The sequence below is a fragment of the Spea bombifrons genome, chromosome 8 (assembly GCF_027358695.1).
Source record: "Spea bombifrons isolate aSpeBom1 chromosome 8, aSpeBom1.2.pri, whole genome shotgun sequence".
In the NCBI taxonomy this organism is placed as follows: Eukaryota; Metazoa; Chordata; class Amphibia; order Anura; family Pelobatidae; genus Spea; species Spea bombifrons.
In genome coordinates this window covers 45,463,848-45,477,876 of record NC_071094.1, presented here as the reverse complement: position 1 = coordinate 45,477,876, position 14,029 = coordinate 45,463,848, and the positions used below count along the sequence as shown (strand labels likewise).

At 43.0% G+C, this 14,029-nt stretch overlaps 1 protein-coding gene and 1 pseudogene across 1 annotated transcript; both read left to right on the top strand.

Moving 5' to 3' along the window:
* The first annotated feature begins 72 nt into the window (after positions 1 to 72).
* On the top strand, positions 73 to 4,721 carry LOC128502701 (cytochrome P450 2C15-like). Its single transcript, XM_053472591.1, has 9 exons — positions 73 to 255; positions 1,252 to 1,417; positions 1,678 to 1,827; positions 2,118 to 2,278; positions 2,636 to 2,812; positions 3,152 to 3,293; positions 3,410 to 3,597; positions 4,193 to 4,334; positions 4,529 to 4,721. Exons 1-9 carry the CDS (start codon positions 73 to 75, stop codon positions 4,708 to 4,710), a joined length of 1,491 nt encoding a protein of 496 aa, XP_053328566.1. The 3' UTR covers positions 4,711 to 4,721.
* Positions 4,722 to 7,681: 2,960 nt separating this feature from the next.
* LOC128503949 (cytochrome P450 2C20-like) lies at positions 7,682 to 13,401 on the top strand (annotated as a pseudogene).
* The last annotated feature ends 628 nt before the right edge of the window (positions 13,402 to 14,029 follow it).

Here is a 14,029-nt window from a genome sequence, read left to right as displayed (position 1 = left end):
TATTGTGGGATCTCGTGTATAAATACCGTGTGTAACACAGGTGTGGCGATTACCTGAGAACACGGCCCCAGCATGGAGCTCCTCGGACTCTCCACCTTACTGCTCGTGGTCTGCGTCGTATTCCTGCTCTATGCTTTAACGCAAAGCAGTCCGAATCCGGGCAAAGCGCGGCTCCCCCCCGGACCGACCCCGCTGCCCATTTTGGGGAACATTCTTCATCTCAACGGAAAAAAGATCTTCACGTCGCTTGTTAAAGTAAGTGAGAAAAAGAGCTAAAACACGGGAAAAAAGGTAAAGAACCAGAAACGACCTCCGAAGACAGGAGGGGGGGGGCTGATTTTATACACATTTTTCCCTGATTTCTTAATTTAGAAACATTTTCTAAAAATCGAAAAATAAAAACTACTATTTTAGTATTTGACGGTGATTTATTTTCAAGGAATTCTCTGGCGGTTTTTCATTTATTTAAAGGAAATTTGGCATTTCGTTTTTTTAATATATTGTTGAAAAAATGAGGAAGCAAATTTTCTGTTAAAATGTAAAGTTTTTTTAAGGGCTAAGTAAATGTAAATGGTTTATTTTGTCGCCCACAAATTCATTTAAATCCAATAATTTTGTTGTAGATTTCTAGGAATAATATTGTCTATTATTTTTGGAATCTTACTATTTTTTGTGCCCATTCGGTATATAATATTCTACAATCATAAGTTATATTTTAACTTTTTAACAAATCTTTAACATTATTGTCCAATTTGAACGTATTAAGCTGGACTTAATGACTAGTTTACTATCACCGGTACTTTTTTATCTGTTTACTATATTTCTTTAACCGAATTCCTATTCTGCCCGTAGAGATAAATTTACCTCCGTAAAATGATTTATAATAATTGTATTATGTTGCTGTTTTTAGACATTTTCTGTTATTCTGTTATTTGTTTTGAGACGATGATGAGAAGCACATCTTTTTGGCTCCACAAACATTTTGTTCATTATTGGTTAACAAGTTAGGAGAAAATTAACTTTTAGTAGCTTGAGATTTGATATTTTGTTTAATATTTTAATACATATTTTTTTCTGGGTAGATAAGACTAATAATACTAATAAATACAAAACATTTAATAGCATATTAAATAAATAGAAAAAAAAATAATAACAATAATAATAATAATAATAAAAATGATGACGATAATAATAATAATAATATATTTAATAATAATAATATTTAAGGGTCTGCATTTCTCGCCCCTCTAGCTCGGTGAGAAATATGGTCCGGTCTACACCATTTACATGGGCATGGAGCGAGTCGTGGTCCTCTATGGTTACGAGGCGGTGAAAGAGGCTCTGATCGACCGCGGGGAGGAATTTTCGGGTCGGGGGCACATGCCGCTTCTGGATAAGCTAAGCGATAACGGTCACGGTGAGGATCACTTCCCTCGTTAGGAAGGGCCGCCCCGGTGAGGTGAAGAGGAACGCAGCGTTTTATCTCATTACTTGTTTAATGCTAAACGACTTCATCGGCCCATTAAATATCCCCTGGCTTTTGTTCTGCAGGGGGCGGCCATTTCCGCTGAAAATACCCCGTCCTCATCTCGCCCCCTTCCCGGCGTTTATCCCCCTTCTGTCCGTGTCGGCCCGCGGCGCGAGGGACTTTCTTATCCATTCTATTCTCTATCGCAGGCGTCGTTGGCAGTAACGGCGAGCGCTGGAAGCAGCTGCGCCGATTCTCTCTCATGACCCTGAGAAACTTCGGGATGGGGAAGAGGAGCATCGAGGAGCGAATCCAGGAGGAAGCGTCTTTCCTCATCGAGGAGCTCAGGAGAACCAACGGTGTGTGAATTATCCGGAGAATATCGACCCCACCAACAAAAACACTTTATACAGAATCCAAGATATACCAAACCGGGGCAGATATTTTGAGGCCGAAGGGGGATAAATTTATCAGAGCGCCAATAATTTCATTCCATTGTCAGGAAACAACAATGGAAACAAAAAATGAAAGGGTTAAATGGTCCTCTTGTGTTGGGGGCTTCAGCGGTAGGACCACAAGCCCCAGACGGTACGTTATCTGGCAGGAGTTTGGGTTTCTGATCTTTCTTTGGTCTCCGTCTCCCTCGTAGGGCAGCCTTTGAATCCCACCTACTACTTCAGCAGAGCCGTGTCTAACGTCATCTGCTCGGTGGTCTTCGGGAACCGGTTTGAGTACGAAGACAAGAACTTTCTGCGGTTACTCGGCTTCTTTAATGAAATATTTAGAGGCCTCAGTTCTGTTTGGGGTCAGGTGAGTGACGCTCGATTCAGTGTTGGGGAGCAGGTCAGGACAGTTTGATGGGTGCTGGTAGAACCTTCAAAACGTTTTGGTTAAATTGGCAGATAAAGTTTTATTTTATGTAAAGATGAGAATTTCAAACATTTTTGTTAAGGTTTTTTGGTGACTGGTAATGGGTTCTCTTTATTTCTGGTCTGTATTTCTAGCTTATTGGTCCACATCTTGGCTCGAGATGTTCCTTTCCCAAACGATTTTTATCTTTTATATTTGACCGTTTAGTTGATCAGATCTGGTTCTGTTCTTGGGAAGATTATTATACATTGTGTCTCGTTATGACCTTTCTCAATCATCTCGTTTGCTCTCTTACAGATGTATAACGTATACCCAAAGGTCTTCGGGAAATTACCCGGACCCCACAACAAGCTCTTCGACGCCATTAAGGGGATAAAAGAATTTGTTTCGGAGAGAGTCAAAATGCACCAGGAGACCCTGGACCTCAACTCCCCCCGAGACTTCATCGACTGCTTCCTCATAAGGATGGAGCAGGTGAGTCCAGCAAACAGCAGAGAAGCTTCGTTGTGGAGTCCGGGAACCGGGTCTGGTGAGGCTCGATAGACGAGGACGGCAAATATTCTATTCTAATATTTATTTCAGGTTTCTGATGGTTTATGTAGAACGCGGACGGTTTTGGGGAACAGTGTAGAATGTGACGTCGGATGCAGTATCATAGAACCCTACGATGGTTGCGTTAGAACGTGGGGAAGATGGGGAGCCCAGGACTCCATCTCGGGATTAGAAAGCAAATCGGGGCGGCCATGTTTGTGTTTTAACCAGAATTAAGCAAACCCTTATTTTCTGCCTCTCTCCCCCTTAATGTCGTCGCAGGAGAAGAACATACCAGACACCGAGTTTCACATGGATGGGATTCTTAACACCACGTTTGATATGTTCGGGGCCGGGACAGAAACTATGAGCACAACGCTGCGTTACTGCCTCATGATCCTTCTCAAGCACCCGGACGTGGAAGGTACAGAGTCAGCCATGTTACCCCGAAGGGATAATAGAGCGAATATATCGGTATCATGTCTCCAGCGGGGATATTTTCCCCAAACTTATGTCCCTTGTTGTCTCCTTTGCCCCTAGAACGCTTACACCAGGAGATTGACCGGGTCATTGGCAGAAACAGAGCGCCGTGTATCGAAGACCGTTCGCGCATGCCGTACACGGACGCCGTCGTCCACGAGGTCCAGAGATTCATTGACCTCATACCCCTTGGACTTCCACACAAAGTGACTCAAGATGTTGAATTCAGAGGATACTTTATTCCCAAGGTGAGAATCACAAAGATAATTCAATATCAACTCAATGCTTGGCTCGCCCACCTTTTCCAAAAAATATCCAAACAACTGGACGGCCACCATCAGCCGTGGAGTCCAAATGTTTATTGCCCTGTATAGGAAGAGGCTTTGCCTTTATTATATCCCAAACTATTCCGAGACCAGGGCTCAGAATGTCTTCACCTCCCAGAGGGACCATCAGAATAATGAGAGTCTATGGGGAACGGACTTCATTAGCATCGCCATAAAGCATCAGCTCAGTGTGGTGTTTAAGCCGGGGGGAGTCACCCAAAATATCACATGACTGACAGCGACGGCGGCTCCAGATCTGCAGATAAAGGAGTTTATCGGTCAAAAGCTGATAGAAAAACTTTTCTTTACTACAACAACATTATTATTTAATATAAAAAGAAAAGTAAAATATAAAAAGAAAAGTTTTTTTAATCATCTACTAATGCTTTTTTTGTGTAAATGAACCTTATTATTGCGCTGAAAGTTCATTTTTTAAACATTTTATTTTATTAATAAGCTAAACAAACGATTTGATGTCTGATTCCCCGCGCTGTAAGACGTTCTCCCTCATTCTCAGGGCACCACCATCTACCCGCTGCTCAGTTCAGTTCTCCGCGACCCCAAGCAGTTTAAGAATCCGAACGACTTCAACCCGGGACATTTCCTGGATAACGAGGGAAAATTCTCCAAGAAAGACGGATTCATGCCGTTCTCCTCAGGTACCCCTCTCTGCCTAAATCCCATCACACACATCCGCATTCAAGTTAAAAACTTGTATTTTTTCTACACAGTTTTAAACTTTTTTCAAAAGGTTACAAGAGATCGGGCGGTCAAATTACTTTTTTTTAAATTATGTCATCAGAACAAATAGGAGATCTCAGCGATTCCATGTCTCTTCTCTCCCACCCCGCAGGGAAGCGGATCTGCGCCGGAGAGGGCCTGGCTCGCATGGAGCTCTTCTTGTTCCTCACCACCATCCTGCAGAACTTCACGCTTAAGTCTGCCGCGGACAGAGAAGAGCTCGACCTCACCCCGGAGATCAGCGGATTTGGAAACGTTCCCCGGGCCTACCAGCTGAGCTTCATCCCGCGCTAACAGAGACCGACGAGGGCGACGTGTTTTTATTATAACAAAGGTAGTGATATGAACAGCCTCCCCTCCCCCACACGCGGCCGCCATACTTCACATAAGCTGTTAGAAAACCTTAAATGGGCTTCTTCATAGACTTTGCTGATTTTGACATTTTATTATTAAAATATTAGTGATATAATTCCTGGTATTAATTAATAATAACTAATGTCTCCCCAGAAAGAAATAATCATGCAGAAGAGGCCCCATTCATAAATCTACCGGGAATGCTTAAATGTCATGTGATACAAAAGCAGGCACTGATAGGTTGTTGCACAAAAAAGAAACTTGTGTAAACGTTTTGTTGTTTCTTTATGTGATTAAACCTTCTGATTAAAAAATGTAAATAATAGTAATAATAATAGTAATAATAATAATAATAGTAATAGTAATAGTAATAATAATAATGATAATAATAATAATAATAATACTAGTAATCTATCCTATAATGTGATTGAAAGGTTACAGATATTTTTTGTAATTGGAAGCTCTTTTTTCTGTATATTTAGAGAGATTTTATGATATTCATTTTAAATAAATGCTATTTTATTCTACAAAATGAAAAGCATCTTTTTTTCTGAGCAGAAATATTATAATATTAATAGAATGTGAGCGCCAATAGCCAATAATGCGTATTTGGTTGGGTATATCGATGATATTTCTTCTGTCCACTTGTTGTTATGGATGGAATCCATGGAAACAAAATAGAACGGTCACAAAGCGATTAAAGGGTTAAAAAAAAGGGTTAAGAAAATATTATCTTTAACAATTTTAAGATAAGGATTTGTTGTACTTTTCAAAGAATACAGAAGACGTGAAGCTTAAATAAAAATAAATTACACCATGACTGGATCCTTTTAGGATCCATTCAAGAGAAGAAAAATGTAAAATCTATTAATAATACATTTCTAAACAAAATCGTTACAGAGATTATTGTGATGACATCATAGTATAATCAGGAGCCTCATCTAATCACATGTGAGAAGATAAGGAAAAGTCCCCAAACGTACCCCTTCCAGCAGACATTTATTATTATTATTTATTATCAACAAAAGCTTTTCAAAACTCCTCTGACCACCAATCAAAAAGCGTTAGAAACATGACAGGACAAACAGCTCTCTAAGAACCTCAGCTGCTCTGTAGTACAAATAAGTAAAGCAATTCAGCATTTTTCTGACCCGACATGGGTAACAAAGAAACAACAAGGCATCCAACAACAAGACAAAACCAACACTAACATTAACCAGGACCTCACTTAATGAGGAAACAATCACCACCTGCCACCAAACTTGGGGTGACTTGCGACCAGCATGCACCACACCATATGTAAAACGCAATATGCAGATCATATGCACATTAGGTATACCAGAAACCCACACCAACTTACACAATACTGCCATCAGAACCAATACTATTGGTCAGACACACAGAAGAAAGGGAGAAACTGCAGTCTGAAGATCTCTGGCTTGCTTGTTCACTGTGACTCTGTAATCAGGTGCAGGGTGATGTAAGGACAAATCAAGAATAGGGAAACAAATTGAAACTACAGCCTCTGGCGCACCCCTCATGTATTATCTGGGTATTGCTGTTTTATTTTGTAAAATGTGCTAACACTCATGTAAAGCACGGAGAGGTTTCTCTTCAACCCAGGGAGCCTCAGCTACAGCACGCGGCATCCATCGTCCTGCTAATCACCAGGGGACAGAACTCCTGCGAATATCCAAAAAGTTGTACTTTCAGCCCTGTGAAACTCCATTAAAAATAACGTCTTTATGGTTTTCCACCTTAAGTTGCGTCACAGGTGCCCACATGTGACATAACGAAAGAATTTTGCTGTCATCAAATACTTACCGCAGAAGGAATAGGAGATCTAACAGTGAGAGTAGAATCCCAGCAGGGGTGGAAGAGACATTCTAGCCGCCCGTTTCTCCTGCTGTAAAGACTCAACCCTTAATCAGTCGTTGGTCTCGTCTTAGATTCAGGAGCCGTATGTCTATCCCATGCTTAATATGTTTAATACCCTCACTGTATTACCCTCTACCACCTCTGCTGGGAGGCTGCTCCACTTATCTACCACCCTCTCAGTAAAGTAAAACTTCCTCACATTCCATCTAAGCCTCTGGCCCTCTACTGTTCTAACGAGCGCAGGGCACGGTTCGGGTGCATGCTCAGACAGGCCAGGTTGTTCGCTCTGTTGGGATTAATTCAACGAAGTTGGCCGATTGTCAAGAACTCCGGCTCGGTTGGGGTCCACTGGCAAGATTAGCCGGTACCTCCCACCCCACGGTGAAAAATGAGGACACCGGATTCAATAACCGAAAGCAGACCCTACAGCAGATCGGGAATCCCTCGCAGACGGGAACCGGCAGCGGTCAGGGCCGGGTTACGAAGATGGGGAGCAACGGTGGTAGGAGTCTGGTCAGGACAACCTAAAAGGTCTAAGCCAGGGTCAGCGAGTAACAGAGATAAAGTACTAGATGGCAGGAACACTGAGTGTTAGTGTTTAGATTGAGTCCTTCTCAATTTTAATTTTGCTCACCTTGAGCTTTAACCGGTCCGCTCGCCTGCCCGCCATCCTCTGGCTCTCTGCCACCTCTTTCCTTCTGACCTGAAGCCTCCTGGAGTTCCGGACATTGAAACGATTACGTAATTACATAAGTATGGAGTCCACAAATGGCGTCCCACGCCCCATACGGAAGGCAAGTATTGTTCAAATGTTCAGAAAACAGAGATTTATTTCCAGCAACTCAGGATTTCCCACAAGAGGTGTCTGACATCACCAGAGGATGTCACGGCCCCATTTGGTCTTTGGTTTGGGTGGGAGAGGCAATGTTGGAGCACTGGACGACTCAGTGATTAGTGACTGCTGGGGCAGTGTGAGGTCCATGATGTAACAAGGGGTGAGCGTGATGTTATGGATGTCCATGTGCTCACAGCCATGTCCTTCCGCTGTTACTCATGTCAAACTGGGAACAGGTCACTGACGTGGAGTCACCCTGCTCAACCTCAGTGCCACCACGAAGCGTTAATACTCGTGCCATCTTCTGGCGTGATGATGGATGATTAGGAGAACCTACGCAGTCCCGTAACTCCATGTTCTGCAGCTTCCATTGAACATTTAGTAATAATGGCACAATATACCAAATAAGCTCATAGATGTGAGATGTTGCGAAGGACGGTGGCCATGATAGTGGCGCATTTAATTTCCTTAAATAACAAGAATATTTCTCTCTTTATTAACAAAATATGGACAATGAAATATCGAAAGTCTGCATTTTCTGTCCCCTGTAGCTCAGTGAAAAGTTTGGTCCGGTCTACACCATTCAAGTGGGCATTGAGCGAGTTGTGGTCCTCTGTGGTTATGATGTCGTGAAAGAGGCGCTGAACGACCACAGAGAGGAGTTTTCTGCTCGGGGACGCATGCCGCTTTTGGAAAGGATAAGCGATGGCGGTCACGGTGAAGATGGCCAGACTCCGTGTCCCCTACTTCTGTCTGTGCCGCCCCCACAGGACAGATTCCGTGTCTCATAGCTCCCTCCAGTCACCCACCAGTGGCAGATAGGTCCCTCTTTATATTACCGCTTTACTGATTCTCTTCCACCTGGTCTGTTGCAGGCGTCGTTGGCAGTAACTGGGAGCGCTGGAAGCAGCTGCGCCGATTCTCTCTCCTGACCTTGAGAAATTTTGGGATGGGGAAGAGGAGCATCGAGGAGCGAATCCAGGAGGAAGCTCAGTTCTTAGTAGAGGAAATCCGAAAAACCAAAGCTGAGTAAATTTACCGCGTCTGTTTTATCAAAGGAAGGGCTAAAGTTTATCAAACACAAATGGAATGATGGCAAATGTTTGGCAACAACACAGACAACGTAGGGTTAGAAGTGTTTGAGCTCGTTGAGTGCCATGTAAGGCAAGCCATTGGGCAAAACAAGGACCCTCTTTTTAAAGGAAGGGCAACCTACAGTCTCCTGAACCCTCAGGCTAAAATACCAGTGGTGTATACTGGCCTCATAGCCCCCAAACACCTTGTTTGTGTCATATTTGTCCCCAAACAGCTTGTCGAGTGCCCTAAGCAACTTTTCTAATCCATCTTTGCCGCCAAACACTCTGACTGTGTGACCTGTGCCACTAAACAGCTTGTCAGTGACCCCAAACAGCTTGTGTGTGCCATCTTTGTGTTTCAAACAAATGGTCAGTGCTGTTGTTTCACCTTTGTCCCCTAACAGCTTGTAAGCTCCCCCAAACAGCACACATGCTTTCACATACACATTCATGTTAACACACACTTATACGTATACTCATCGTAATGCACACACACGGTCAGTAACACCTCATTACCTGGTGCCGCACATCCTTGTGGGCAAGCTCTTGTAAATAATGTCATATCCCGGCTCTCGGTAAGGACAACGGTGGTCATTAAAACACATTTTGGAGGAAGGGTTGTCTTGAGGTTGCCATGGGTCAGGCCTAAGGCAGAACCAAACCAAAATACATAGAAATATGGACTCTGACGACATAACCACCGTTTGGTCCATCGAGTTGCTCTCTTTTTCCTGCCTCCTTATTCAGTGGTAGGTCTTGTACATCTTCGTAAGATACAATGTGTTCATATGTTATAATTAAGAGGGAAGTAGAAGCATTATTAACTCATCTACAGACAACCGAAGGCTTGTTTATCCCTCAGAAATCTCATGGCGCTGCCACAACCACAATAGATTCTGGGTAGACACATCCAAATAAGGTTAACAACAACTACCTGTTGCCTCTACATCCACTTTAGACATGGATCCCTTGGGAGTAATTGCCCGCTGTACAAGACAGCCTTCAGACTAAATTCAAGTAAGGCATACAGTAACCAGATCTCCACTCATTTTTTTTCTTGCAATCTCCTTTTACACATCTTATTTTACACCAAGAAGGCTCAGGACCCCAGCTTTTTTAACTAATCATCCAAGTCAGAAAGCTGTGTGCAATTAGTCCCTAGAAGCCCTGCTGGCCTTTCAACATCCCAGCCAGGAAGATGCAGCCTGACAGAAGAGTTACTCAGCCAGAGAGCACAGATGAAGAACTGAACTCAGCAATCCCTCAGCAGGCCCAGCTGGTGGCAATCAGCTCATCCCAGGCCCCAGAGGGAACCATAAATATACTAGTTGCTCTTTTATCACCAGCTCGAGAAATACCATTTTTTAAGTTATGGTGAGCAAAGCTGATGGGGAAAACCTTTCCACTTAAAATGAAGCGGGAAATAGAAGTATTATTAAACGCTCATCTACAGACACCAGAGAAGCCAGAAGGCTTGTTTTTTCCTCAGAAATCTCATGGTGCTGCCACATCCACCTTCTGGGTAGGCACATGCAAATAAGATCAAGCCGGTATTAATCTAGTACCCCAACCTCATGCTGATGACTCCCATTAAGGATGAAGCAGCTGTCTGTGAGTGGTGATCTGGCTACTGCATCTCTAACCTGAGTTTTGTCTAAAGTCTGTCTTGTACAGCGGGCAATTACTTTCAAGGGATCCATGTATAAAGTGGATGTAGAGGCAACAGGTGGTGGTTGTTGTTGTTGTTGTTCATTTGTTGGGTTGTTCATTTGTTGGGTTGTTCTGTCTAGCAGGTGAAGCTCCTCAGGAACCGGTCCTTTATAATCCGTAGTGAAGGCAGAATGAGTAGACATTCAACTGTCCTCCAAGTTCGCAGTTTAGTGAATATACCCCACCATGTGGTGAGATAAAATTGAATCGTCCGTTACCATGCTCGGTGTCTGTTCCAGGAGAAGGATATCCCGGACACTGAATTTCACATGGGCGTGCTGGTTGACACCACTTTTGATATGTTTGGAGCGGGTACTGATACAGTTAACATAACCCTACGTTACGGCCTAATGATTCTTCTCAAGCACCCAGACGTGGAAGGTGTGTATGTGACGGACTGCCGGGGTGCACGTGGCGTGCAGACAGACAGGTTGTTTATGCTGTGTCTAATATTCCTCAGTTCCTTATGTGTCTACAAAGCGAGTTCACCGCGAGATCGACCGGGTCATTGGCAGAAACAGAGCCCCGTGCATAGAAGATCGCTCGCGCATGCCATACACGGACGCCGTCATCCACGAGATCCAGAGATTTGTTGACCTCGTACCCCTCGGTGCTCCACATAAAGTGACCGAAGATGTTGAATTTAGGGGATACTTTATTCCAAAAGTGAGAAAAAAATTGAGGAGACAGATTATTTATTTTTGGTGGGGGGGTTTTTGGAAGCCAAGGGCCTCGAGCTCCTCCCGTTGTCTACTGTACATCCAGTCTGGAAAAAAGGGACTGGTGATCCAAAGATATAAGGCCACAGTAAATATCAAGTACTCAACCTTCATCATCTGAGGCTGTTCTCCCACAAGGGGATATGCAACCTCATCCTTCCTTCCCAGACCAAAGCCTAGGGATGGCCAGACCTTTTTGGGACTCCTCAAAGACCCATTGAAGCCTTGAGGAGGAAGAGTGGCAGCCAATAATCACAGCACGCCCACCCCCATAAAAAGCAGTGCTGAGTCTTCAGGGACGCACTTCCACTGTAGCATTGGGTGGCTCTTGGCACTAAAAAAGCTGAAGGGTGCTCACACATGGCTATAAATCAAAGAAAGTCACCAGCCATAAAAGCCAGGATTAAGAAAAGAGTAAGACGTAGAAAGTACACTTAAGGGCACAAGGTGAACTCCACCACATTGCCCTGGAGTACCCCTGGTGGACCAAACCATAAGACACCAGTTTTTATGCTTTGAGCTTTTTATACTTCCGACCAGAAAGCCAATTAAGTATGTAAAATTACCCACCACCATCACCAGCCATTGGCCGGGGCATATTAAGGTTGGGGTGAAAAATCAATGCTTGTAATGAGCTGGGCCCAGTAAATGGTATCTTTACACATTTCACAGAGCACGTTTTGAGTTTTTTGTTCACGCATGTTGTATGATGTTTCCATAGACCTGATATGGTCCACGAAGACTGAAGTTTTCTTGAGTTTTTTGTGAAGGGGGGGTGTTGTTGTCCCTTTTGGCCAATATCCACCCTTTGAAGTCTTTAGTGGGTCCTCCATATGGAAAAATCCAAGAAGAACCAAGAAGGTTGGCTTAGACCTTGGAGGAAAGGAGGAGGAGACTGTGTATCCCCACGTGTTTGGTGCGGAAACACAAATCAGCATTCACATGTCTCACGTGTGCAGTTGGTATCCTTCTAGGTACAAGTGAGCAAGAAGGTCCACGTCTGGACCCATCCACCAGAGTGCCCAAAAGCAAAAAGTTATATATAAAAAGATGTGAAAACAACTCAAAGGGGTACAAAGGCGGCTTCTCCATTTGGGCATCTCTTGCAGAAAGAATTTAGATTGACATTTTAAGTTATTTTTTCTCTATAACGAGCTAAAACTTGAGATGCTCCTGAGTGGGTCACACACGAGGGCAGAGTATTAAGTTGGTGTTTGTTCTCAGAGTTGTTTTCGTACCACTTTGTACCCCCTGACATACTGATGCAGACCCCCCGTTTTGTTATGGATATTAAGTGGACGATTCCTTATACCAATATAACAAGACCCAATGACTTTGTTCTTAGATCTAATTTCTTCCGTCCCGTTAATTCGGTTTCTCCTGATTTCTTTTTTTTTTAGGATACGACGGTGTACACGATCCTCAGTTCCGTTCTGATGGACCCAAAGCAGTTTGAGGACCCGCACAACTTCAATCCTGGACGAAGAGGGGAAATTATGCAAGAAAGACGCATTCATGCCGTTCTCCTCAGGTATCTGCATTTTCTCAAACACAATCTGAGATTTCACATAATTATTAACCGTTCCTCACGCTGGATTCTGTCGGCTCGGGCAGTAATTTTGTGACCCCGACAGATTTCCCATTCCTTATTTACTATAGAAACAGGAGACACCATATGCAAATAAACCCCAGCAACAAAGTATAGTTCATTTGCATATGGAGCCACACAGTGATGTCATAAACAATGGACAGATCTCATGAATGTATAATTTTTGTTTTTCTTGCATTGGGAGGTAAAACACTTTTCTGTAGACGCAAAAAATTCTAATTAAGCTCCTGGAATTTATATTAAAACATTTGTGTAGCTGGATTCGAGAATACGTTATAATTCCAGCAAAACAATGGAAATTCCAACATCTAGACAAATTCATAAAAACACAGGCTAGATACATTTGGTGATTCCGCCTCAAAACCGCTCTGCTTGGATATAAATGGCCATAAAACTTCAAATACTATAAATGAGAAAAAAAAAAAAAATCACTTTGTGGCTGATTCCAGATACAACAACTATGGCTGAATTCCTCAAAAAAAGACAGTCAACCAAAGGGTTTCTTTATATTCTGCTCGTACGTTTCTGCCCCAAAGCCCCCTGTACCACCATGAGTGACCATCCGCAAGGTCCTGCACACGCGGGAGCGCGATGATGGGATTTGTCTTCTGTCTCCCTACAGGGAAGCGGATTTGCCTCGGGGAAGGCTTGGCTCGGATGGAACTCTTCCTAATGTTCACCACCATCCTTCAGAACTTCGCCCTCAAGTCCCCCGTGGACCCAGAAGACATCGACCTGAGCCCAGAGATGAGCGGGTTTGGAAATTGTCCTCATCCCTACCAGCTCTGCTTCATCACGCGATAATACCTTAAAATACATTTTATAAAAAGGTCTTTTTTTTTGTATCCCTTACATTCAATTCATATTTTGTACGAAACACCCGGAACCGCAAGAAATTTAAGAGTAGCTGGTCGGCGGCCATTAAGAGAAAAGGGGGAGAATCAAATCAAAAGTCAGATCTTTGATAAAAATAGAATCGTTGAACAAATATTAGATTTTTGTGCTATTTTTTTAACTCGATTTACATTTTAGCCGCCGAGATGTTATGTGGATGGAGAACCAGGAAACCGCCCCGGCTTTATTATATAGTTTATTATATATTCTAAAGTTTATTATTCATTAAACCTTTAATGTGCTGTTCTGTGGGTATTACATTGTTAAATTAAATTAATTAGTAATTTCATCATCGTTAGCTGGCAGATTATTTTCATACGGAATAAATTAACCTAATTTATTTGTTGATGGACGGGATAATTATGTGCTAAGGTCCTCCACCCAGCCCTAAAGTAATTAAAAGGGGACGTGTCAAATCTAATACATCTATCGCTAACACTTCGTATTTAAATTATGCAAATCCACTTCCGTTTCCCTTGATCCCTCAGTGCAGACTGTATGTAAAAAATTACTGCAGTTTTTTTCTGAAGTAATACTG

Excerpts from the sequence above, each read along its gene's own strand:
- LOC128502701 (XM_053472591.1), top strand. The coding sequence starts at position 73 with ATGGAGCTCCTCGGACTCTCCACCTTACTGCTCGTGGTCTGCGTCGTA. Across the intron at positions 3,598-4,192 it reads GAGGATACTTTATTCCCAAG|GGCACCACCATCTACCCGCT; the intron begins GTGAGAATCACA and ends CCTCATTCTCAG. Across the intron at positions 4,335-4,528 it reads ATTCATGCCGTTCTCCTCAG|GGAAGCGGATCTGCGCCGGA; the intron begins GTACCCCTCTCT and ends CCCACCCCGCAG.